This window comes from Mustela lutreola, chromosome 1 (genome assembly GCF_030435805.1).
Source record: "Mustela lutreola isolate mMusLut2 chromosome 1, mMusLut2.pri, whole genome shotgun sequence".
Classification (NCBI taxonomy): domain Eukaryota; kingdom Metazoa; phylum Chordata; class Mammalia; order Carnivora; family Mustelidae; genus Mustela; species Mustela lutreola.
In genome coordinates, this window is record NC_081290.1 from 120,749,710 (window position 1) to 120,776,155 (window position 26,446).

Genomic DNA, 26,446 nt, shown 5'->3' on the forward strand with positions numbered 1-26,446 from the left:
AAGTTACACTACAGTATAGCTAAACACATGGTAAGATTAATCTAGCTTTCTGAAGTTAACAGTTTCACAGAACTATACTTTGACATTATGCTTTTAACTTTTATTAAGAATGAATAGTAAAAAATAAAATAACCACATGAAAGTCTGCTAAAAAGAAAAGCTTTATTGGTCCTTACACTAGGTAAAATTTCTCTGCTAAATGCTCTCAGTACCTTGGACTTCTTAAAATTTATCAGTTACAATGAGACATTTGTTTAGCTGGTTGTTCAATATTTGCCTTCCCTGATAAAGTGTAAGTCCCATGAGGCTAGCAGAGTTTGTGTCCTGCACATCACAGGCATTCAGTAAACATTTGTTGAACAAATGAATGCATTTTATATAAAATATCTATTTAAAAGAAAATCAAGAGGGGAGTCCCTTAGAGCTTTATTTAGATGGAAAATGAGTTTCTTCTGAATTCATATGCTTCTTTAGCTAAAAAAGGGTGAATAAAAGATCCCAATATTTCCCCCCTTTTTTTGGGTCTTGGCTGCTTGAAAAGAAGTATGCTACATTTTCAAATGTAATCATCTTCCTCTGCCTAAGATGATCAGGCTACAATTAGATTATAAGGTTCTTTTGGGCAGTGATGGTGTTTTCTATTGTGTTTGTTCAAGTAAGAAGTACTGAAAACATTATTTATATATGTACATATTTTGTATACACACACAATATATATATATATATATATATATATATAAAATACTTAGTGAATAAAAGAAACTGCAGTCAAAATAACTCATCTGTATACACCTGAGAAAGTTTTATGTCACAACATATGGTAAAAAACGTTTTCTTTTTGTTTCTATTGTATCTTAATTGTCTGAAATTATGCCAAAAATCCACTATCTAAACTTGTTTCAATGTAACATTGAAATATTCTTTTACATATTTCTCAGTATCTTTGGGATGACGGTAACTCGCACATAATTAGCACTACAACATTTTTGAAAAATACTGTTAAAAATGACCCAAAAAAACCTCACATGTAAGTGCTTAATAGGTACCAGGCAATGTGCTAATTCTTTACATGTATTATCTCATTTAATATTCAAAACCTATAAGATAAGCACTTCGTATTCAGCATTTGATATATGAGTGGACTGAGGTTTAGCAAATTCAAGTGATTTGCTTGGGGTATCCAGTATTGAGCAGTGGAGACAGAGTCTGACCCTAGACTTTGGAGCTCTTCCCACTGCACGTGCTGTGTGTCCTTCTCTCACAAACACTGCCTCACAACAACTCTGTGCAAGGTAGACAAGGCAGAGCCAAGATCACTGTCTCATTCTTAACAAAAAACAACCATGACTCAAACTCAAGTCATCTTATCTTGGTCGAGGGCCTTTTCTGTCACAACATGCAAATGGCAGGAATTATGAGACAAAATGGTATGGTCATGTTCTAAAATTTCTGATGTTTTTATATTTTTATTTTTTACAGTCTTGTTCAGGTTAGGACTTCGTAGATAATAATTACACAGTTATATTAATTGGACAAGGGTGAAGAGTTTTATTTCTGATTGGGCCTAGGAAGTGATGGAATGCGGCAAGTACTCAGGATTTACTTAAGTGACATCGATTTGGCACAAAAAATCCACTTTTATGCATAGAGTACTGAAGATGAATGAGAGAGAAAATCTCAGAAGTGATGAATGAAAAGTTACACTAATGTATAATATTAAACAGAGCTACATATATTAAATTTTCAGGAAGGAAATAAGGACCTTAAAACCACCTGGAGCATTCATGATATGGAAGTACTTGTGAAAAGTGAAACAGAATACACAGCTAAGAAACATCCAAAACATTACCTTTGGGTATCTTCTCTTTTGGCTGAGAGATAACAAGAGTCACATCTTCAGGAGCTTTTTGCAAAATTTCAATTGCGGCATGGTGGCTGACCCCCTCGAGACTCACACTATTCACAGATATTAAACGGTCTCCTGTAAAAAGAGACAATCCAGTATTTTCTTTCTTTTTTTAAAAAAATATTTTATTTATTTATATGACAGACAGAGATCACAAGTAGGCAGAGAGGCAGGCAGAGAGAGGGGGAAGCAGTCTCCCTGCCTAGCAGAGAGCCCCATGTGGGACTCGATCCCAGAACCTGAGATCATGACCCCAGCTGAAGGCAGAGGCTTTAACCCACTGAGCCACCCAGGCGTCCGACAATCCAGTATTTTCAAAAACAAAGAGAAATTCATGCTAAGTCTTAGAAATGCTACTGCCGATATTATTTTTCAATATCTTTGTTTTTCCCGAGTTCTACTTTTGTCATCTGTGTAAATTCATGCCTGTCAGTTAAGTACTCAGGAAATCACCTAATGTGAAATACCTGGCTTTAAGCATCCATCCAAGTCAGCTGGTCCTCCAGGGGTAACTGAACTAATAAATACACCTAGATCCAGTCTTCCCATCTTCTCTCCACCAATGATTTGAAATCCTGGGAAACGATACATTTAAGAAAGATTTTCATGACACTAGTGCTTTCAAGGACTAATGAGCAGTCTGTCTGATGCAGAGAAGTGTAGAGATTCTCAGATCAGATATGATCAGTAAATAACACATGTGAAATGGGACTGTTGAATTCGGTAAAGTTCTGTTTATGAGCATTTCATCTTTCACATTTCCTGACTAGGTGGGTGGGGTGAAGAGGCTGTGGGGAGGCAACCAGTATCTTGATCCATGGTGGGCTGGTGCCTTAATGCCAATGTTATACTACAGAATGTTTCTTTTTGAACTCTTACTCCCTTGAAGAATCTCAGTGACTTACCTAAGCCATACTTTGCATCTTTTTTCAGGTTCACCAAGGTGATCTCCCTTTCTGGTGAAGATACTATGCTCCATCTTTTGTGTAGCACATCTATTGGAAAAGTATAATGTTAAGATAAAAGAAACATAACACCTCAGGCATTAAGACCATCTGCTTGTCCCAATTTAAATGTTAATAAAATTCATTAATAGATTACTTGGTCACTTTCAAATTCTCTTTCAAGTAATATTACGCCACCATCTTGTGTATTGAATGTGATTGATAGTCGACAAAAGGACTGATTATCACATGGTTCAGTATGTGACTATCATGCCACTGACATCATCATGTTAATTCCTCATAAATGATTCCCTGTGAAATAAGTATATTTCAGGTACAAATGAGCAAATAACTCTCAAGAGTTTAATAAATGACTTGAGCAGGTTTACTCAGCTAGTACAGGCAAGAGCCGAACCTTAAACTTAAGTTTTCTGACACTGTTTTTCTGTTACATCATAGGTGACTTCCTGAATTTGACAATGCTCACTATATTAAGAATTTTCCAGTAACTAGTGGTTTACATTTTTACTTGCAATGAATAATATATTCATGGTCAGTTGTATGGCAAAACAGCAACAAGAGGAAAATGCATTTACTTTAAAAAATCCTGCTAATAATGACTTGGCTAGCACATTTATGTTCTCAAAGGACTTTTATTTACTTATTTGTGGAGAAATCTTATGAGTTAGGTAAAGAGATTTTAAATTAAAGCTTTGCAGATGGAGAATAATAGTTCATGACTTGTTCAGCATTACAGCTAGTATCACTCCCAGTAAAATGCCTTTTGTCAGGCTTTCTCTTTTTCGCCGCCGTCCTGCTGTGTGTGGCTGACTGTTTCTCACCATGTCTTCTCCCAAGACTTTCAGAATCAAGCGATTCCCAGCCAAGAAACAAAAGCTGAATCGTCCCATTCCCCAGTGGATTCGGACGAAAACTGGTAATAAAATCAGGTACAACTCCATGAGAAGGTGCTGGAGAAGAACCAGGCTGGGTCTAGAAGGCGTCACATATCATGCGATGACACACCTGACTGGCACACATATTTACTTAAGTTGTGTGAAGATCATGTGTTCTATCCTTGTCACTCTGTAAAACATCCTTCCTACCTGGCCAATAGACACATTTTATCAGGGAATAAATGTGAGACCTTTTGGCTCTAAGGAAAAAAAAAGCCTTAGTCAGTACTTGATAAATGCTAGTTAAATAAATTGAGGGAATGTTAGCATCAGAGCTAGAATTTACTTTTCATATTTCCACTGAGGGCTTTTTTTTTTTTTTTTTGAGTAGGTTGATCATTCACAAATATCACCTAAATTAAAGCAATAAATATGCTACTTAAGTGTCATGTTAATAAAACTACTTCATATACTTAGCAATCTGAGCAATGTGAACACACACACACACACACACACACACACACACACACACTTTCTTTCACCTCTATCTATTAAGGGCTGAATTGTGTCCCTTTACCCCCACCCCCAAATTTATATGTTGAACCCCTGACTCCTAGTACCTCAGAACTTAACTGTATTTGGAGATAGATTAATAAATAATTGACATGAGTTCTTTAGGGCAAATCCTAATCCAGTAGGACTGGTGTCCTTAAAAGAGGGAATTTGAATACTGACATGTGCCTGCCTATGGGCACACAGAGGGAAGACCATGAAGACAGAGGGAGAAGACTGCCATCTACAAGGTAAGGAGAGGGGTCACAGAAGAAATCAATGCTGCCAACATCTTGATCTCAGAGTTCTAGCCTCCAGAACCGTGAGAAAATAAATTTCCATTCTTTAAGTCACCCAGTCTGTGCGATCTTGTTTTAGCAGCTCTAGCAAATTAATATACTTATTAATATCAATTATAATTCAATAGTTCCAACTGGTTTGTGTCAGAGCGGTGATACTGATGGTAGATGAACGCAACATATTAGGGAAGATAATTTCTGTAAACAAAACTTTCAAATTAATCTCTACATAGTTCTTAAGCATACTGAAGCTTTTCGAAAATTACAGATTATTTGCCAATATATCACTATCCATGGATTTAAAATTGTATAAATAAGTTATAAAATAAGTAGTAATTTTGTTACATAACATGTATTAATGCTTAAATGATGCAAATGCGATACTTCATATTCTAGAAATAAGCCATTTTAATACCAGAAAAAAATAACAAGAATCATTTGCTCTCTCAAGTAAATTAACTTTATCCCTTAAACACTAAGAATTAATGCAATTGGCTAGCTCTCTGTAGTATACGTATCCCTATTTCATTGTTTCTTTTTGCCTACAACTTAGTTATAATTGATCAGAGTAGTAGTAGTTCAGTATTTCTAATTAATTTATAAGATTTGAAAAAGAAAAAAATCACTGGACAATGGTGTGAAAGACCATTATATATCGGGAATGTGTATATATATGTATATACATACATACACATACATATAAGAATAAAGCCCATGAATTAGTTAATGCCTAGCTTAATATCATCATCTTTTATCCTAAAATAGACAATAAAATGCTTTTATCCTAAAATAGACAAGAATCTCTAATTTTCAGCTCAGATGAACAAAATTCAACAAGACAAACCCATAAAATAAAGTGAAACAAATAAAAGGATAAAGTTAGGTTAAGTATTAAATGTATAGTTTTATCCCCATTGTGAGGACAAACTCCCTTTGCTTTATGCAAAGTGTTTTGCCCTCAATTATAAAACTGCTCAATAGTCTTAATGTGCCTAGAGTACCTGTAACAAGTCAAAGGTATGGATTCAAAGTATAAAATCCCATTTTCTTTTCCAATGTATGTACTAACAATATCTGTTACTTATCTTTCTTATTTGGCTAGTGTGTGTGTGTGTGTGTGTGTGTTTGAAAAGGTATTTCCCAGGTAAACATTATTAGAATATGTATATAAAATACACATACTAAATGTGCACTGTTTTTATGTACTTGTGTCTGGAAGCAACAGATGCAGCTCTCTACAGTCAAGGATTCACCAGTAGGATCTGCGTAATCACTCAGTTGATTACTTTTTCATCCTTCAAATGTTGACTGAACAACTTTCCTGTCAAAGTTCCTCACTAGGCAATTTGGGAAAATAAAATGAGATAATATATATATATGAAAGTTGGTGCATAGTAAATGTGAGCTTGAGACTCAGTCTGGCTACAAGAGCAAAGACAGCCTGAGTAATGGAAATGTTACTGCAGTCAATGAAACCGCTGCATTACAAAGGCATGATGAGTCAGGCCCGTTAAACAGGAGGGGCTTCTTCCTGCCAGAAATAAAGACTTCAAGGAAACGGGGAAGGATTTTAATAAGTGGATTATGGAGATGGTTATATAGCAATATAAGGCATTAGCAAAGGCTGAGATGGAAAGAAGGTAGAAAGGGTCCTGGAGAAACGTCACAGATCAGGTTGGCTAGAGTACAAGACTTGAGTAGGGCGGAGATAAATACCCTTTTGGAAAGGGGGCTGTGTGCACCCATTCTTTTTAACAGGGTTGTCCTCCTCTGCACCCCCACCCATATACAGTAAGATACTAATGTGAGCCTAGAAAGAAGGCAAGACGGTGTGCAGCTGTGTTACTCCACAGTACTGTGCACATGCCCAGTTTCTGTCTGTATTCTATATGTATTCTCCTCATGTAGATGCTCAAAATACTTTCCCCTTGGTCAAAAAAAAAAAAAAAAAAAAAGACAGGAGGAAGTATCTGAGGCAAATAGTACAGGAAAACTCAAGTAAAATGAAAGAAATGAATAGAATTTATGAATCTGAAAGTAAGGCAGCCAGGTATTTTAAGAACCAAGACATTTCTGAGTTATTTGTATTATTATATAAAAATAAGCTTTAATATTGAAGGAGTACATATTTTTAAATCCTAAAAAGGATTTTCTTTCTTTTCCCATTAGTATACTCTAGAAACACAGAAAATTCTATTAACATTTAAAGTGAAAAAGAGCTTCAACTTCAAATGTCCACTTCTTTAAGTAGCATATGCTGGTGTCATTCCCAATAATGTTTACCTGGGAAATATCTTTAGAATAATTGCTAAATGTAAACTTTAGAAAATGTAAACCCTCTCTGCATTAGATACATTTGTTTCACTGTTGCGTCTCTCATCTCTCTTAACGTTCATGTGGGCATATATAGTCCCTGACTAAAATAACTGTACACACTAATGAAAGATAGATCTACGATTAAACGAAATTTCCTACTAAGACCTTCTTTCTTTCTTTCTTTTTTTTTTTAAAGATTTTATTTATTTATTTGACAGAGAGAGATCACAAGTAGGCAGAGAGGCAGGCAGAGAGAGAGAGAGGAGGAAGCAGGCTCCCTGCTGAGCAGAGAGCCCGATGCGGGACTCGATCCCAGGACCCTGAGATCATGACCTGAGCCGAAGGCAGCGGCTTAACCCACTGAGCCACCCAGGCGCCCTAAGACCTTATTTCTGATAAGGCCAACTCATGTAATCAATCTGAGTATGAGTCAACAATTTTTTTGCAAGAAAAAATGATTTTATTGGTTACAGTTATAGGTCCTTTTCAAGTGTCAGACAGCCCCGTGCTACCCAATCTATGAGGAACTGGACTGTAGGTGGAGACGACTCTGGATAAATCCATCAGTCATTCCAGGAGAAAAGGCCCATTTCAAATCTTGGAGATGATGGGTCAGCAGCACCATATTGATATAAAAACAAAGATAGGTATTTTTCATTATTATACTACCTAATATACTAACTGCTCCAATGGTAGGGAAAGGGGGATAATAACGGAAATGTCAGTGTTCTATTTCTATGCCAGCACTAATTAGCTGAATAAATTGGGGCCACATAACATCTCTGGGACTTATTAAACTCACCCATAGAATGTAAAGGCTTGGTCTGAATATACTTTAAAGTTCCTTTCAGTTTCAATTTGGCTGACTCTATGTTTTGCTTCCGGTCAATTCCTGTGTCTGTTGAAACCTTCTGCGAGCACTTTGGACTTCAATTTTTATTATAATTTTCAACTTTGTATGTATTCTAATTAAGACTTACATGGAAAAATCTAGCATTAACATTATACTTGTCCTTGACATCTGACTAAACAAAGTGTTTTAAAATCTGCTTATGTAACACTTTATTACTTGGAATAGAGGTTGTTTACAAGGACAATAATCAGTCTTAATATTGGGGAAAAAAGCTTATTTCAGTGTCTGTACCAGGTTACTCGGCACTCGAATAACCTACTTTACATGAACTTTTTGTTTTGTGCATCTTGTTGTTGTTGTTTTTTTTTTTTTTTTTAAAGAATGACTTACAGGACCCATTATACACCTATCCAAAAAAATCCACAACAGATGGCCAACACACAGGAAAAGATAACTGATCAACACCGCTAATTTTCAAAGAAATGCAGACCTGAAAAATAAAAAAAAAATTTTCTTTTGAAGATTAGAATACACTGAATGTCCTTGCATGAAAATATAAGAGATCTTCCCTATGGGTTGAAAGTCCAATGAATGAAATATTCTAATCTCCAAAATGATTTAGGGATTCTTAAAGTAAGTGTATGTACTTAACAAAGAGTAGTGCCTCTCATTTTTAAGAGTCTAGTGTTTGACCCCATTTTTATGGTTTGGGTAGGAAGGAAGGTAATAAATTTAGCTAAGAGTTAGTTTTCAATTATACAGTAATCCTGATTTACAGTAAAACAAGAAACACTGAAAACCAATTTTACATCAATTTACCAATTGTTGCATCAGTTCTACATTTACCAATTTACCAATTGTTGCATCAGTTCTACATTTTCTTTGTTTTGGTTTTTACTCTCTTGGGAAGAAGAATTATAAGGAATGTGTGTGTATTTTTTAAAGATGAAGGAACTTTTTTTGAAATCACAGAGGTTTGTAATCCTTTACATATCTCTGTCTTATTACAAAATTCATGTGTTTTTTTCTTTTACCTTCTTTGTCAAGGTTCACATTATTTAAGGGTCTCTGAAAGTCACAAAAGGTTAAGATTGAATTCAATTTGTTGGTTCTTGTATTAAATGGTGAATAATTCAGTATTAACTGATGCTAAGTTCTAATTGTCTTCTAATAATCCTGACCAACAAGGAAGAAGACTGAAATTCATGGACAAGTAATTTAATTTTTGGATACTCAGTTACCTTATTTGGAAAAATGTGTTTGTCATGTTCTTTTGTATGAATTTTGGACTTGCTTCTTAATAGACCACTAAGTCAGGACTAGATGGTCAGATTTTAAGAGAACTTTGAAGAAAACAAGAACACAAACTTGTTTGCAAGCCAACTGGTGTACACCTCCACAGGAAGGTGGGTCCTTAGCTGGGGACCCTAACCTCAGAAGATGAGGTTTCTGAAGGTTTAAACAGAGCAACTACCCTGCACATTTTGCTCATTTGGTGTCCACTGCAAATTCATATTCTTTTCCGTCAGAACCTAGGTTTAAACATTTGAGGTTCTCGGCTTTTATTAGATCATTATCCAGCTTCTTTCATAAGATTAGCTTGGAGAAACAATACCTACAAATGGTTAGGCATTATGATGTTAGGACACAGTCTAAAGAGTAAACGAGAGAATGGGCTCGGGAAACACGGTCATGTGATCAAATCATGGCTCCAGCACTTGTCAGCTCCTTGACATTCTGCACAACTCAACCTCTCTATGCTTTGGTTTCTCATTTGTGAAAAGGAAATAATGTTACTACCTGCCTCATAGGATGGTTGTGGGGATTAAATGAGGGATTAAACATAAAGCACTTAGAACACTATCTGACACAGGTAAGCACTCAATAACTATTAGTCAAAATTTTTACCGTATGGACTTGTTAAAATTCAGCTATTTTGGACACAGAGGTATTCTAAACTAGACCATGCAAGACATTTGGTCACTGTAAAGCTATATATGATGGTCTTAGTAACTTTTTAAAAAAAAGATTTTACTTTTTTATTTGAGAGAGAGAGAGAAAGAGCGAGCATAAGTAGGCAGGCAGAGGGATAGGGAGAGGTAGGCTCCCCACTAAGCAGAGAGCCTGATGTGGGGCTCGATCCCAGGACCCTGGGATCATGACCTGAGACAAAGGCAGATGCTTAACTGAATAAGCCACCTAGGCACCCCCAAATTCTTTTTTTAAAAGAAGATTTGAGAACGAGTGCACTCATGCACAAGTGGGGGGAGGGGCAATGGGAGAGGGAGAGAATCTCTAGATGACTCTGCACTGAGTGTGGAGCTGCATGCCAGTTTGATCCCAGGACCCATGAGATCGTGACCTGAGCTGAAACCAAGAGTTGGATGTTCAACCGACTGAGCCACCCAAGCTCCTCTTCAAATTCTTTCCATAATATTTAGGATAAGACTTGGAACTAGTCCTTATTTAGTTCTCCAGCATCCCTCTGGCCCCATACTGAGTCTCCATACTGAGACTCTTGCAGTTCCCTGAATCTGTTACCCTCTCACTTGTACCCCTGTCTGATTACACTATGACCTTGTTCTGGAATGCATACCCACAACATTCTGTTTGAATTGCCTCCTTTTATCTCAAGAGCCACCTCAAGCATCCTCAGTTAAAATAACTGCCTCAGTTAAAACTCTTTTTAGTCAAGATTATCTTCCACCTGAACTACTATCTTATTAGCTCTCCAGGTGTCCTTATTTATAATCCATCATTTCTCTAGTACATCATCTAGTCTACATCACAGGTCCCATCACATCACCATGGTGCTGAAAATCACAACTCTTCTTTGACTCCAGAGTAAGATCTAAAATTCTTCGAATGGAATTGAAGACTCTTCCAGTATTATGTCCAAGACTATCTCATAAGGTACAAGAGAAAAGATATGATGGAAAGGAGGGGAAACATTTTGTAAACCTACCATTTTCTTTTAAAGGTACTTGGGATGAAGAATTTCCAGAACTATGCAAAGTCATTCCTGTGGCATAAATTAAATTATTAGACAGTTCATAAAATGATCAGTAATTTCTGTTAAATTCATAAAAATCAATAAAACATTATGGTGGCAACATTTAAAAAAATTTACAATCAGAAAAATGTTTTCCCAAAATGGGCTTATGTATTATTTTTAATGTCTAAGTAAAGCATATCAGTTTGTTTTGCAGAATAAATTTAAACACAAATGTATTGTTTCTGGCAATGACATTTTGATATGTCAAATATGAAATGATGAAACTGAAATGAGTTTTAAAAGCATTTGTTCAAATGTTAAAAGAAAATTTAATATTCAGTAAGAATGAGTAACCTGAATCAAAAAACAAATGCAGAAAATAAATTTTCTTTCATGAGCGAGTTTTACTCTGTGTTTTTCAATGAAATATTTACTATTCTACATCTGATATGTGCTGGATTTTTATGTAGATGAAAGCATTTCTAATGAAAATAGCTTAGAATCTACAAGGGATCCCATTATATATGAATACGTTTTGAAAAGAGTTTTCTAAAAGATTGAACTAGTGTCTTCTTAGGCCATTTTCAACATATAGGGTGGTGACCTATAAAAAGAAATCTTGCCTTTTATCTCTTTACGGTTTTTCACCAATTCAATTTAAGTTGATGCTGGTGTCATCTCTAAAAGCTGTGGAAACCCACACTGATAATGTAATGTTGCTTTCTGTAAAGATCTACCTACTGTAGAGCTCTCTTTGGACTTCATTTACTAAACAGATCTTCAACCCAGCTACAGATAAAAAAGTTATTTTTTTAACTTTGTGTAATTAGGGTTAAATGATCAAATGTTAGTCTAAGTGAGAGTTAATAAGTATTACTTGGTAAAATAGCAGAAGAGGGTGTTCTTGTTTCTCTTGTCTCCCCAGTTGCCTCCTATTACGAGTAGTCATTCACAACTCCGTGCTTAAATATATACTCCTCTGAAAGAGTCCAGTTGCATTTCCCTTTTACGATGCATTAAGGAACAGGAAACCTGAACTATTTATCTTATAAGAGAGTATGTGTTTATAAACTTCTATACTTAAATACTTAATATGTTCCAGCTAGATGGGAGAATTGGAAAAAAACTTAAAATCAACTAAGAATTTCTATCTACCAAACATAGTACATTTCACAAAATTATCTGGTTTGAGAGATAACTGCATTCCTGCTAAGCTGAAAGTACCCTAAATAAACCTTCCTTTAAAAAATACAGAACGAGTGGAGCCCACTCCCACAAGCTGTATGGAAAATCCAAAGGAAGGCTGTCCAAAGCCATGGTACCAGATTGTCTGGGTTCTCTCAGTACGACCGTCACAGTTTTTAACTGTGACCAAGAGAAAATGAAGTACCAGTCTGTGCCTTGAAGTAATCACCTGTTAATTCAGATTTTGATTTGACTTGGTGCATTTTAAGTAGACTAAAATTTCATATTCATAAGCAGTTTTGGCAATTAGGACATAGAAAAAAATAATATATTGGTCACTAACATTATTTTGTTCATTTCACTATGAACATGAGGTACTGGAGAAAGAAGGTAAGCTTATTTATGCTGACCTATAACATATGCTTGCCCCGGGTCTTCAAAGGATGAGGAGTCTGATTCCTGTTTCCTCCTTTCAGGACTTCTATTTAAACTTGCAACAGACTTTGAACTGAAGAGGGAAAAGGAAGGTAGGAGGGAATGTGTCAATGTAAAAAAATATGGTGAAAATAATAAAACGTCAAAACAAAAACAAATGTATGAAATGTAGAATTTTCACATATGTATTTGGGTAATGATGTTCTTACTTATTAAGTTTTGTGAATCCTGCCAAAGATTCTGTATCAGATCTTGCCATCTGGTGTAATGGTTTTCCTACCAACTCCGCAATGCTCTGTGGTGGGGATTCCATGTTAACAATGACATTTTTCCGATGAGGGTAGAGAGAGGCCTGACTGAGATCGTGGTATGATTTACTCATCCCTCTAGGCTTTTCCTCCCATGAAGCTTTGTCACTCTTCTCTTTTGCACTGTTTTGCAATGGCTGGTAAAGCGACAGCTCTGAGCAGGAGAGCCTCTTCAGAATCTCAGCTTGAACTGACAGAGGTCGAACGGCAAGTTTGTTCAGGGTGCTGCTGGCCAGACTGCCAGTGCTGATTGCTCGTCCCATATTAAATCCTCTAATGGACTCCGCTTGGAGATTCAGGCTCCTAAACGAAGCTCTCTCTACAAGGAAATAGGATGGCTTTACACGATGGAAACACCGCAGTACCTTTATGAGAAGCGTTAGTTCAATAAATAAAATACAGCATGCACTTTTTAATTGTTCTGATTGCCAACATAAGTAGCAGCTTTCCAAGTGTAGCAATCGAGAATCGGAAAAAGGAGTTGGGTTTTCAAACCATCTCTCCATCCTTGTAGCTCTCTTGCAGCCAGGGCCTGGTCAGCATTTCCTACCTCATCTAGTGAATCCTGAGCATCTAATAATGTTTGGGCTTCAGGCTTGCTGAGTCCAAATTCCCAATTATGGGTTTCAGTTAAAAATGAAAACAGCATTTCACACAGAAATTTCAACCCCAGTGGTGTCTCGGCTAAAATGCCTGCAAGCCAAGGATGGGGAGAGGGAGAACTGGAGCCTGGAAAGGTTAACATGAAAAGGAAGCTATGCAGAGGAGAATGTTGCCCAGAGAAAAAGTTCTTGAGTACTACTATATTTTTTAAAGCTCATGGCAGATTGTAACGGTTGTGCCACCCTGTGAATATACTGAAAACCACTGAATTGTATACTTTCAGTGGGCAAACTATAGAGCATGGGAATTATGTCTCAATAAAACTGTTACCAAAAAAAGAAGAAAAAAAGCTTTTACAGAAAATTATTTTAAAATTTTATTTTATTTTTTCAGTGTTCCAAGATTCATTGTTTATGCACCACACCCAGTGCCAGAAAATGAGTTTTTTTTTTTTTTTTTTTGATATTTCATTACTATGCCAAACTCACCTTCCCACTTGGTTGACTTTTCATGATTTAACTGAGGCACAAGAGCCATGGGAGAATCAAGTATTACATGCCTTCTTTCATTTTATTGGCTTCGGTTAATAAATGGGATCAAGGAGCAGGGGTTCTCATTATGCTTAAATTCCTTTCACTCCTAAATACACACCCAAAGTCTTTTAGAGGCTCAATTTAGAGATACTCTATGACAAATGCTTGACTTCCTCTATTTTGTGAGAGCCAATGTCATGGCAATATTTGAGGCTATCAACAAAAGCACTGTATCACAGAATTTTAGCATCAAAATCCTTTCAAGTAAATAAAGGGCCAGGAGCACAAAATTTCAAATGATTTAGTTCATGCATTGGTAATCCACATTCCAAGGCACTCCCCATTTGGTGCCTTCATAGAAAGTACCAACCCTGTGTTGCACACTATAAGGAATACAGCTTGACCACTATGTAAAACGGCTGCAAAAACTTCCTTTTAAAAAAAAGTCAAATGTTGTTGACTTAGATCTTTAAATTCTGTTTCATTTACCTTCTAATTACTTCTAAACTATTAATAATTAATAGTTTATGTCAGGCATAAAGAGATAGGAAAACAATGAAGATTTTTAAAATGCATCAGAATGAAGTTTAAATAAACATGTTTCATTGTCAACATGAAAATTCAATGTCCTTTCACAGAATTGGAAATGGACAACAAATTAAAACATTTTATAATGTTTTAGAATTAAAATACAGTATTATTAGAGCAGATCACACGATTTTTATTTTCTTTTGCTTTGAGAGCAGACTGTAATCAAAGATGCAAAACTGAGTCTTACACAGACTCAACTACCAGGAAATGCCTTTATACCCAACAGGTTTTGTCACCCTTAAGGAAGATGTAGACCCCACTTTGGTAGAAAAAGGGACAGACTGTTTTGTAAACATACCCAAGATTATGCCAGACAAATCCATTCACAGCCTAGTCCTGGGGAAGACTTAAGATGCTGCACGTATTCATTGAATGGGAGCATAAACCATCCATTTATCTGATCTATTGTTCATCCCTTTCACCTGGAAAGGACTCCAGTATGGATTGCCAGGATGGGAAAGGACATTAGAATGAATCTACATCCTCATACCAATGTTTCAGATTTGAACTCAAAGGTTGGCTGTTCTACACGGAATCTGCCATCCACACTACCTAATCTCTGCTTTGCTATCATTCAATACTTTGTACGGTTTGGTATTTCCTTCTATCATCAACTTAACGGTATGCTCTTTTGAGGACAGCGGCTTCATTAATTTCTGTTATTTCACAGCACTCAGCATCATCTCTTCCAAGTAGTAAGTGCTCAATAAATGATTATTAATCTAAATTTCATTCTATGCAGGGGCGCCTGGGTGGCTCAGTGGTTTGGGCTGCTGCCTTCGGCTCGGGTCATGATCTCAGGGTCCTGGGATCGAGCCCCGCATCGGGCTCCCTGCTCCGCAGGAAGCCTGCTTCCCTCTCTCTCTCTCTCTGCCTGCCTCTCTGCCTACTTATGATCTCTGTCTGTCAAATAAATAAATAAATAAAATCTTAAAAAAAAATTTTTTTCATTCTATGCAAATTAGTTTTTTTGAAAACTCATCAAATAAAAATTAAGAGGTCAGGGTTCCAGCCTCATTTGACCTCTATTAGGTTAGGTGAGACACTGTGCTCTGATATTGTTTTCTCATCAGTAAAATTTGGGACTAAAAGGCCTCTAGGATTCTAGCACCAACATTCTAAATGCTAAAGAAGTAACATACATTTGTTAACCCATCAACCTCCAATGGGCAACACCAGTTATTTTCACTTGTCTAGTACAGATAGGTAAGTAGGCAGGTAGTTACTTCTATGCCATTAGAACCAAAAAAACAAACAAACAAAAAAACCCCACAACAAAACAATTCCTTTAACGGTTTAACAAAATCTGGGAAAAGAGGTAGATAATACCATCTTAAAGTGCTTTCTCATATGAGTTCAAGGATACACAGCTGTTGTGTTTTTTGGCACAAACCTGTGAGATACATAGGGTATTCCCACTTTGTGGATGAGGAAAATGAGACTCCTAGAAATCAGTTACTTTCCTATGGGGTCATTATATTACTACTACTATTTCTATTAGTGGTAGTACTGGTAAAACAATGTTGACGATGGTGAAGATAACAATAATGAATATTTATTCAATACTTACTCTGTGCCAGGCACCTTGAAGGGGCTTACATGCATGAAGTCATTTAATCTTCACAACAACCTCATGATACAGGTATTATCATTATGACTATCATTTTACAGACAAGAAGTAAGGTTGAGTTTAAGTGCCTGCCGAAGGTTTCAGAGCTTATAAATAATAGAGCAAGGTTTGGATCCTGACAGTCTGATCCAGAGTTCACGCTGTTAACTAACTACTACTTTGTTCTTCAGTATAAGAAATGCTGAGGATGAAAGGCTGGCTTTGTAGTTTTGTCTTCTGTTTTCATAATAGCACGTTATACCACATCTGTAAGGATGCAACTTTCAATTGTTTAATTTTGGTTTGTTATTGACTAGAGTATTAATCCAAGTAGGAATACTGATAGCTCTAACAAGTTTGATATTTCACTGCACTTCTAAATATGCAAGAGCATATAATTTTTTGGCAGAGCAAAGTAGGTAAAGAAAAGGAATAATGAGATTACTTTATAGCAGTAGTTACCATATTCTAGCATGCATAAAAGTCATTACTGAAGAAAGCCTGTTAAAACACAGATTCCAGGGACCCAATACCCAAAGATGGTGATTCACCAAGTTTTAGGTAGGTTTCTGGAATCTTCATTTTTAATAAGCATACACCCCTACCGTCTTAACTCTGAAAGGCTGAGAAACATCTAGTCATAGGCTGCCATCACCCAGTCTGATCTAATGGGGAATACATTTTTTTGTACGATTTCAGGATGTGAGAAAGTTTGGATACAGAATTCACAGGACTCTCTGCACAAGGTCATCAGTGCTATTCCGTTAAATTTAAAAATCTAATTCTTCAGAGTATTTCACAGAAGTTTACAAGAATTTACTATGCAGAACTAGACTTTGTATAACTTTAATCTCTACATGTGGTGTTCCAGAGTAAGCTTTAAATATTTCATTTCTGTTGGAGATATATATATATATATATTTAAATCTTTAATTAATTATTTATTATTATTATTATTATTTTTGGAGATATATTTTTTAGAGCTGAATCAGTTTCTTCTGCTGGTTCCTTTTCAAAAGGAACTGAAATCACTCTCCTGAGCATTTATACTGATTTCAGTCTCTGAAGAGGGACACACTCAAGTAAAAGTAACAGGTGGGAAATCTGCCACCTCCAAACCATTATAGTACGTAACTTCGCTGTCCTGGGTGCACACTCCCCTTGCCCCCTACCTCATTTCTTGTGTCTTTTACCCTCACCTGGAAAGCCCTTCCATTTATCTTAGTTATTTTTGTCCTTCAAAGTCCAGTTCAAGTGTCACCACTGCAGTATTCTGGCCTCTGATCTCCCCCTCTCTTACTGCAGATCATGTAGTCTGTATGATCTAATCTGTTATTAAAACCTGGACCTTCTAATGTGTATTATTGCTTCATGCACGTTGGTTTTACCTTCCCCGAAAGTATGTAATTCTACTATGAGTAGAGACTATGACCCAAATGCCTTATTTACATCAGTTAGCTTCATGATTTGCACGAAATAGACATTTCAACAGGTACTCCCTGACTGATCTGGGGGGCTGTCTTCAAAATGAACATGAAGTTGAAATCCCATCTTCATGTGTGGCACCTATAAAAAGTTGACTTAGTCATTTAACATCTATATACCTTGTAATGTTCATCCTAGACACAGAAAGTCTTTTAAAATTTGTGGCAAAAACCAAGCTTGCACCCTGGTCATCTGGCACAATGTGTTTCTCCTTACCAATATCCTGGGCATCTTGGTTGCTCTGTCTTGCTCTCATCTGCAGCTGGAACTTATGCTGGGAAGAGCAGAGGTGGAGCAGGTACTGGCAAACCTTACTGTTGTCTGTCTGGAAAGCATGTTTTATTCCATCCGATGTATTTTGCAATGTGATTTTCTTTTTCTACAATATTAATCAGGGGTGTTAATAATTAGGATGCTTTCCTACCATGTGACTGAATTCTGTAACCAATAATTAGTAAGTACAGATACTATTTTTATTTTTCATTTAACACTCATTAAGCATGAGTGTTCCTTGACCTGCATCTAGTATAAACAGGACCCTGTTATTATAACAGATTCAACAAATAAATCAAATTAATATCATGTGTCACTTTTAAATATTATAGCTTAAGTCAGACAGTATATAAGCTACCAGCAAGAGAAAAATTTCTTTTTATGAGATTATTGATATTTTTACTATATTGCAATGTTTGTAAATGCCGTAACTATTTGAAAAAGACATTATAAAAATATATTCTTCTTGGGTACGAAAATGAAGTTCAAAAAAATTGATTTATTGATATATAAGAGCTATGATTCTGCCAAAAAAAATCTTGATGGCCTGAAGGCTGGTATGGAAATTGTGAGAAGTTAAAAGAAAATGAGAGAATAGAGAGGCACCGGGTAACATGGCTGCTGGAATGAGAGATAATACACATCAAATTTTTAGAGACTGAGGGATTCTTGCATTCAAATTCAGGGGAAACAGGAGAACCACCAATTAGTGTTATCTTTTCAATGTTTCTTGAGAAATAAATGTGTCTTGTGTAAGAGGGCATCCCAAAATGTTGCAACCTCTGGGGTGAGGCTTGCAGATGATCTGTATGTCTTAAAAGACTAGCATTCAGCATGCTAGGAATCTAAGACTAATGTCTCTGGAGAATTACTTAAATCCAATTAGGCTTTACTCTAGCTCTTGGCTGCTTCTACTGTGCAAATTATTCCCTCTACTCATGTCCCTTGTCTTCAAATGCAGAGACATTTGGTGATGTTCACAAATGACACAATAACAGTATTACTCCAACTTCAATTGTGCAGGTTTGCCTTCTTCAAAATTTCTGGTCTTATTAAACTATAAATTTTTAAATTGAGTTTGTTTATATAAATTCACTAAAACTTTATATTAAAACTATAAATAGAAAACCACTATGCCATAAATAGAATCCAGGTATTAAAAATATGTAATCGGGGTTCCCAGGTTGCTCAGTTGGTTAAGCACCTGCCTTCAGCTCAGGTCATGATCCCAGGATCCTGGGGTCGAGCCCTGCACGGGGCTCCATGTTAAGCAGGGGGTCCGCTTCTCTCTCTCCCTCTGCCCCTGGCCCCTGCTCATGCTCTCTCTCTCTCTCTCTAGCGCAAATAAATAAATAAATTATTAAAATCTTTAAAAAAGTATATGTAATCAATGCAATAAAAGCAAAATAAGGTTATTAAATTCTATCTGAATATGTTGCCAATGAAATCTCTGGGACCCAGTTCTCTTTTTCTTAAAAAAGGAAATCAGCAAGTATTAAAGTGGAATTAAAGACTCAGTAGCACCAAACTAGTACCTTGACTAGCAGTAGCATACCTAGTGAATTGAAATAGTTGGGGAATTTTTTTCTCAAAGAAACATAACCACTGTCAAGTAATTCCCTAGGACATTGTTCTTCAAAGTTGTAAAGCTGTACAGGTTCGAAACAAATTATAAGAATATTCTGTGTGTTTACTGAAAAACTGGACAAGAAATGTGTCCACGGGAATTCAGTTGTGAGAGATGAGAAAAGGCGAAGGAGGGTGACATTTCCATCTCCCCAGAGGCTAGTGGGGGTGGGGGGAAAGGAGTGTTTAAAAGGGCTCTGTGTTGGAGGAGGAAGCTCGGGATAAACAAGTTTTGTTAAACACAAGAACAGTCTGCGTGGGAATGTGATCTCTCCTCTATTACTGGAGATCTTTAAAAATGAGCTAATCACAGCTAGTTCTACATATGGCAGGGCTGGTGTGCTAGCTTGGCAAACAACAGAGAGCTGAATGCTAGATAATTTACTTGAATTGTTGCCTTTTTTAAATCGGTCCAAATTAGATTTGTAGTTAATTAATCTAAGCTTTCCTCCAGATATTTGCTCTGCCAGCATTTCCACTGGGGAAGGTAAATTATACCAGGGCAATTTCCTGGTCTTGACAGTCTTGGGAAGATGAGGCTATCTGGGCTTTCCTGAGAGAACACATTATTATCTGGGAATCTTAGTGGTACCTCTGGGTGTCACAGGAAACCAACCCACTAACCATCAAGTCTAGAACTGATTTCAAAGGTCTCTAAGTTGAAAATTAACCAGAGTAAGTTGGGACCTTGAGCTTGGTATCCTTATAAACAGTGTTCTAGCGGGACTCTATTTTAGCCCAAATACGGGATCTAGTAGTCCTTAGAGATCTCAGTAGTCCTTGTATACCATTAAGAAAACAAATATGTATCTTAACATATTTTTTGGCTTCCCAACTGCATTTCAGTGTTCAGAACTCCAATGAATTCCAAAATCAAAATATGCCTTTATGGCTTACTATCTTTCATAAACATGATATTCTACAACTTTATCTCCACATGGAGTATACACTAAAACTTAAAAGTACAGAAAGTTCTGGGACATGAAAAATTTTTTTAGTTCATAAAATCCAATAAATCTCTGGTCTGCTGAAATTCAAACATAGTTGCTGTGAGGGCACCACTATTAAGCTAGACAAAATTTACTAGGGTTAAAATAATTATTTTTAAATATATATTAGAGAGATTTCTCCATGTGAGAAGTTAGTAACTCAGAATACGTTCTGAATTAATAGAAAGTCAACTTGGTTGTAATTTAACTAAGTTAATTGAGCGTGTAACCAGCTAGGAATGTACACTATTCTTTTAAAAATCACTTCCTGATAAAACTAAGACCAAATAAAAATCTCAATAATACTTCCTACAACTGAGAAGAGTTAAATAGTTTTAAAATGTATTAGCCCTACTGAATAGAAGAATCAAAAGTTTACTTAAGGATAATCAATTAATAGGTTACAACACGTATTTTAAAATATAATGAAAAGGAGTTTAAATGGACATACGGAAAAAGAAATCTTCTTGGTTTCCCTCCATGGAAAGCGAAGGACTAGTGTGCGAATTCCATTGTGAACCTCAAACACAAGGACACCTTTAGAACAGACTCCAAGCAATATTCCAGTTTGTGACTTTTTCTCAGGGTGCACTCGATGAAAATGAACTCCATATTCTGTCAGTCTTTGGCAGACCTGTTGGAATAGTAGCATATCATAGCAATGTACCTTGGTAGAAGGTGACAAAGATATAGAAAGTTGTACCACTGTAGTTTGATATGGAAAGGAGAGTCTTTTCAACAAATGGTGCTGAGGGGTGCCTGGGTGACTCAGTCGTTAAGCGTCTGCCTTCCGCTCAGGTCATGATCGCAGGGTCCTGGGATCCAGCCCTGATAGGTGAGAAACCTGCTTCTCCCTCTCCCAATCCCACTGCTTGTGTTCCCTCTCTCGCTGTCTTTCTCAGTCAAATAAATAAATTAAACAAAACAAAACAAATAGTGCTGAAACAAATGGGTATTCACAGGTAAGAAAATGAATCTTATATATTCTATTACACTGAATATATGAAAATTAACCCCAAATGGGTCATAGACCTAAATACAGGAACTACAACCATAAAGCTTAGAAAATCTTTGTGGGTACAGATTTGAAAGAAATTTCTTTGTGGGACATAAAAAAACATAAACTATAGAATAAAAAATTGGTAAACTGAAACATTTGATCTTCAAAAGTCAGTGATAAGAAATATGAATGCAATGGAGTGCCTGGGTGGCTCAGTCAGTTAAGTGTCTGACTCTTGATTTCAGCTCAGGTCATGATCTCAGGGTTGTGAGATCAAGCCCTGCCCTGTGCTTAGTGGGGAGTCTGCTGCTTAAGATTCTCTCTCTTACCCTCTCAATCTCCCTCTCTAAATAAATAAATAAATAAATAAATAAATAAATAAAAATAAAAGGGAAAAGAAAATATAAAGGCAGGCTACATACTGAGAGATAAACATATTTATATCTGAGAAAGGAACTGTACCCAGAACATATAGAAAGCATGTATTTCTTAGCAATAAGGAGACACATAACCAGATACAGAGATGGGCAAAAGATTTTATTAGACACTTCAATGGAGAAGATACATGAATGGCAAATAAACACGTGAAAAGATGTTCACCATAAATAGTAATTAGGGCAATACACATTAAAACCACAATGATATACTGTTACTTACCTATTTCTATAGTTAAAAAGACTGAGCATACCAAGTATTTTGAGGCTGTGGAGCAACTAGAAATCTCACACATTACTGGTAGTACTGTAACATTGGACAACCACTTTAAAACAATCTGGCAATTTCTTATAAAGTGAAACATATGTTTCCCAAAGATCTCAGCAAACCTACTCTTAGGTAATCACTCAAAAGAAGTAAAAACCATATGCTCACATAAAAATGTGTATTTGAAAGTTTACGGAAGCTTTATATCCATCAACTAATGAAAAAATAAATAGGTTGTGTATCTGTAGAAAGAGAAACTACCCAGCAAAAAACAAAAACCAACAAGAAACCACCCCCCAACAACAACAGCAAAAAAACCACCAACAACAAAAACTGCTGATACACGTCATATTATGGATGAATCTCAAAATTATTGTTTCTAAGTGAAAAGAGCCAGATACAGAAGACTACTACATAATACATAATTCTTTTAATGAAATTCTAGACAAGAAAAAACTATGGTGATAGAAGATCAGTAGTTGCCAAGGGCTGGCACAGTGGTGGTGGGGGATTGACTGTAAAGGGACACAAGGAAGTTTTCTGGTGTTGGAAATGTTTTATATCTGGCAAATCTTTGTCTTTAAAGGACCAGATATGGGATGCCTTGCTGTCTCGGTCCAAAGAGCATGATTTGCAGAAAGATGTAAAAGAAGTATAAATTTAGAAAGGTGTATTAATGTGATTTTAAAAACTCAGGTTAGAAGAAAGATGCTAATGTTAAAGAGAATGGAGTAACAGGATATATTATTACAAGGAGTAGGGCAACCCACTTATGCGTTAAGCACACTACTTACAGGGAGAACACTAAAGCTCAGGAAGGTGAAATATATTGTCCAAGTTCACAGAGCTGGTTGAAACAAGAATTCAAATGCAAGACTGTCTGACTACAAATTCCCAAGCAAATTCTTACCACTATGCTAATCTGCTTTCTACCTTTATTAATAAAAATATAACTTTTTATGTCCTTCAAGTATAAAAATGTAGTAACTAAAGGAAAACATAACTACATAATTCAATGTCTTTAAATGTTGACTCAACTTAAATAAAACAAACCCCATTATATGTTTTAGCACAAACCCTAGATTAAAGGTGATGTAAGTGGATGAGTGCAACCCCTTCATAGATACTTGTAGGGCTGGGAACCTTAGTTCCCTTCAATATGGAGCAAATGGAAGGCACACTGTTACATACTAGGGAGCTAAATCAGGAGAATGTTCTGAAAGTTTGTCTTCTCAACAGAATACTATACTCGCTATTCTCATTGGAAGTTAACACAATACTATTTTTCCTGATTGTAAATGGACAGTTTATCTGAGGTCTCAAAGAAAGCTGGTGGCAGATCTGGAACCATAAAGCCATTTTTTCTGATCCCATTTCATTATCTGAATTAGTCGGCATTTGTGAAACACTATTTTTAGAGGATGTAATTGTATTTTAAGCGTTTTAAGAAAAAACAAAGCAAAATAATTCTAGAATCCATATGACTTCCCCTCTTATAGCCAGTCAAAAAATTCAGCTGTTACTTCTTCACAATGTATCTTGATACATTTATAGTGTATTTTCAGTATGGAACTGAATAAAAGCAGCGAATCTGTAGTCATACCAGGTATGGGTTCGAATCAGTTTTGCTCCACATACCAGCCATTGACTTTGGGAATATTACATTTGCTCTTTGAGCTTTAGTCCTCTCTTTCACAAGACAATTAAAATGCCATGGTTTTAGCCAGGAATAAGTGAGATAATTCATAGTATCAGTTATTGGCACTTGAGCTTTTAGATACATATGTCCTCCATTTCTTGCTTACTTTGAAAAAGATATAAACTTTATCATTTGTAATTTTGCATGCTTACCTTTAAAAATTCTAACTCTGTCTCTTTTTCAGAAGCTCCTGCGTAGGTATTATGCAATTTTGGTAACTCTTCTTTTACATAGGATAAATCAAGTTTCTCCATCACTCTGGGAGGCAAATAATGCTCCAGTCTAAAATAAGACATACCATGAACCTAGAAGAGAGAATGTTTTTATAAGCAATTGTTTGCCCTCTTCCTTCTATCTTAAAGTTCTTGCCTCAACCAAGAGGCAAGACACTTTTATTTAGACTTCTCCCTGAGGAGTGAGTTTTAAAGGAAATGTATCATTCTTTCTCTTTCATCCAGTGAGGTAAAATGATTGAACTGATTAGCAAGCTTAAAGAGACAGACAACAAGGGCCAAATGTCGCTACAGTTGAGGTTAATGTTAAGAAGTTTGCTACTCAAGTGGCACTGATTCTTGTCCCTTGCTTCCTCTCAGATCCACTTTTTTCAGGAATGATTGGTCACAAACATCTGTTCTCTGTACAGTGAACTCTGCTAGCTTCTCAGCCCATCACAGCATGGACCATGTGGAAGGCAGATGACCCCTTTGATCCAGATTTGGCTTGTGCCTAGTATCCATTAATTAGAAATTGGGAGAAGGAAGGGTAAATGCTAGATATCCTGAAATTGTGAAGCAAGAAATTTTACACAGAAAAGAGAGAGAGAGAGAGAGAAAGTTACACTGTATGATTTTATATACCAATGTACATGGGGAACCTAGTCACTTTAAGGTACCAAACTAGCCTCAAAAATCTCCAGATCTTGGGGCACATGGCACAGTTGGTTGAGCATCTGACTCTTGATTTCAAGTCAGGTCATGATCTCAGGGTTGTGGGACTGAAACATTGTGTCAAGCTCTATGCTCAGTGTGGAGGCTGCTTGAGATTGTTACTTGATCTCCCTCTGCCTTTCTCACACTCTTTCTCTCTCTCCGATAGATAAATCTTAAAAAAACAAACAAACAAATAAAAACCCCAACAACAACTCTAGACCTAAATAGCAAACACATCAACCAGGTTCACTTTTTAATTATGCCGAGGATAAAAATATCAATATAAAAGTGGCCCCTGGAGAAGAAAAACCAAATCCTACCTCTGGTTGATAATCTCCATATTCAGCTTGGAGAGCCAAGGATGCCAGCAATAAAGAAGTCTCATCATCACAGTGCATCCTCTCCTCCAAGATATCCTTTCGCAGTTGAAGATAATACTGATGACAGGTCAGGGTATGTCTAGAAAAGCAAATGCACACTAAATATCTATGCTTTATCTTGAATCTGGAGAGATTCTTATTATTGGCATATAAATTGAGTTCCTAAGATGGTTTATTATCAAGCTTTTAAGGCATAAGAATTTAATAAACTATGTTGAAGGAAATATTTCTTTGATGATAGAGAAGACGTTTTCATTGATCATATTCAAGTAACTCAGTATCAGTAAACTAAAGGGTCCAAAGACCAGAAGCCAAAAAGACAAAAAAAGAAACTTGTGTACTCACTGTATCAAACTAATATCATCCATGAAAAATTTAATTCGGAAAAACAAAGTAAAATTAACGGCGGCTTTGCTCTTTTTCTTTGGCTCTTCTTTCCATCCCTCTGGGGCTACTTTGGTTAATTTTAAATCAGGATCAACAAAGAAATATTCATTATCTAAAACAGAATGAGAAAACATTCAGATAAAAATACTTCAATGTTTTCTTCTGATTCCTTTGTGATTTTTTTTTGGGGGGCTGACTTGCACAAAATAGTTCCACATAAGAATAAAATAAGAAAAAAAAAAGAATAAAATAAGATTGTTAAGAAGTATGGCAGGGAATGCTGAGGGCAACTGCATACAGTGGGGGCAATATGACGTGGCTGAGTCTTTTAAGACTGAGGGTTCTAAGGGCAGACAGAACTGGATTCAACTCCACTGCATCATTTACTATCTGCATGACACTGAATAAATTATTTAACCTTTCTAGACATTAGTTTTCTTGTCTGTAATCAGGATAGTGAGAATTCCTGCATTATTGTATTACTGTAGGGATCAAATGATATAAGGCATATAAAACACTTGGTAAAGCATGCAGCATATAGTAAGCATTCAATAAATATTAGTTATTATTTACTATTACTGAGTTTTCTTTTTTTGTTATTTGTTATTTGATTTTTTATTTATTTTTTGCAGTTTTTTAAAATTGAATTTATTTATTTTCAGCATAACAGTATTCATTATTTTTTCACCACACCCAGTGCTCCATGTAATCCGTGCCCTCTATAATACCCACCACCTGGTACCCCAACCTCCCACTCCACCGCTACTTCAAACCCCTCAGATTGTTTTTCAGAGTCCATAGTCTCTCATGATTCACCTCCCCTTCCAATTTCCCCCAACTCCCTTCTCCTCTCTAACTCCCCATGTCCTCCATGCTATTTGTTATGCTCCACAAATAAGTGAAACCATATGATAATTGACTCTCTCTGCTTGACTTATTTCACTCAGCATA

General features: G+C 36.2%; 2 protein-coding genes across 12 annotated transcripts in view; one reads left to right on the top strand and one right to left on the bottom strand.

Moving 5' to 3' along the window:
* Positions 1–26,446, bottom strand: part of PTPN13 (protein tyrosine phosphatase non-receptor type 13) — a 213,786-nt gene that overhangs the window by 48,071 nt on the left and 139,269 nt on the right. For 7 of the 11 annotated variants that reach the window (XM_059173332.1, XM_059173331.1, XM_059173328.1 and 4 more), the window contains 11 exons: positions 25,454–25,607; positions 25,049–25,187; positions 23,952–24,104; positions 20,850–21,032; positions 17,727–17,889; positions 12,591–13,008; positions 12,357–12,454; positions 10,732–10,788; positions 2,812–2,901; positions 2,374–2,481; positions 1,850–1,981 (listed from right to left, as the gene is read on the bottom strand). In XM_059173332.1, coding sequence (XP_059029315.1) covers positions 1,850–1,981; positions 2,374–2,481; positions 2,812–2,901; positions 10,732–10,788; positions 12,357–12,454; positions 12,591–13,008; positions 17,727–17,889; positions 20,850–21,032; positions 23,952–24,104; positions 25,049–25,187; positions 25,454–25,607 — 1,695 coding nt within the window. The remainder of the gene's footprint in view (positions 1–1,849; positions 1,982–2,373; positions 2,482–2,811; positions 2,902–10,731; positions 10,789–12,356; positions 12,455–12,590; positions 13,009–17,726; positions 17,890–20,849; positions 21,033–23,951; positions 24,105–25,048; positions 25,188–25,453; positions 25,608–26,446) is intronic. The other 4 variants (XM_059173330.1, XM_059173327.1, XM_059173335.1 and 1 more) reach the window with 2 other exon arrangements.
* On the top strand, positions 3,694–3,942 carry LOC131818695 (large ribosomal subunit protein eL39-like). Its single transcript, XM_059153330.1, has one exon. The coding sequence runs from the start codon at positions 3,694–3,696 to the stop codon at positions 3,940–3,942; it is 249 nt and encodes an 82-aa protein (XP_059009313.1).

Excerpts from the sequence above, each read along its gene's own strand:
- LOC131818695 (XM_059153330.1), top strand. The coding sequence starts at position 3,694 with ATGTCTTCTCCCAAGACTTTCAGAATCAAGCGATTCCCAGCCAAGAAA.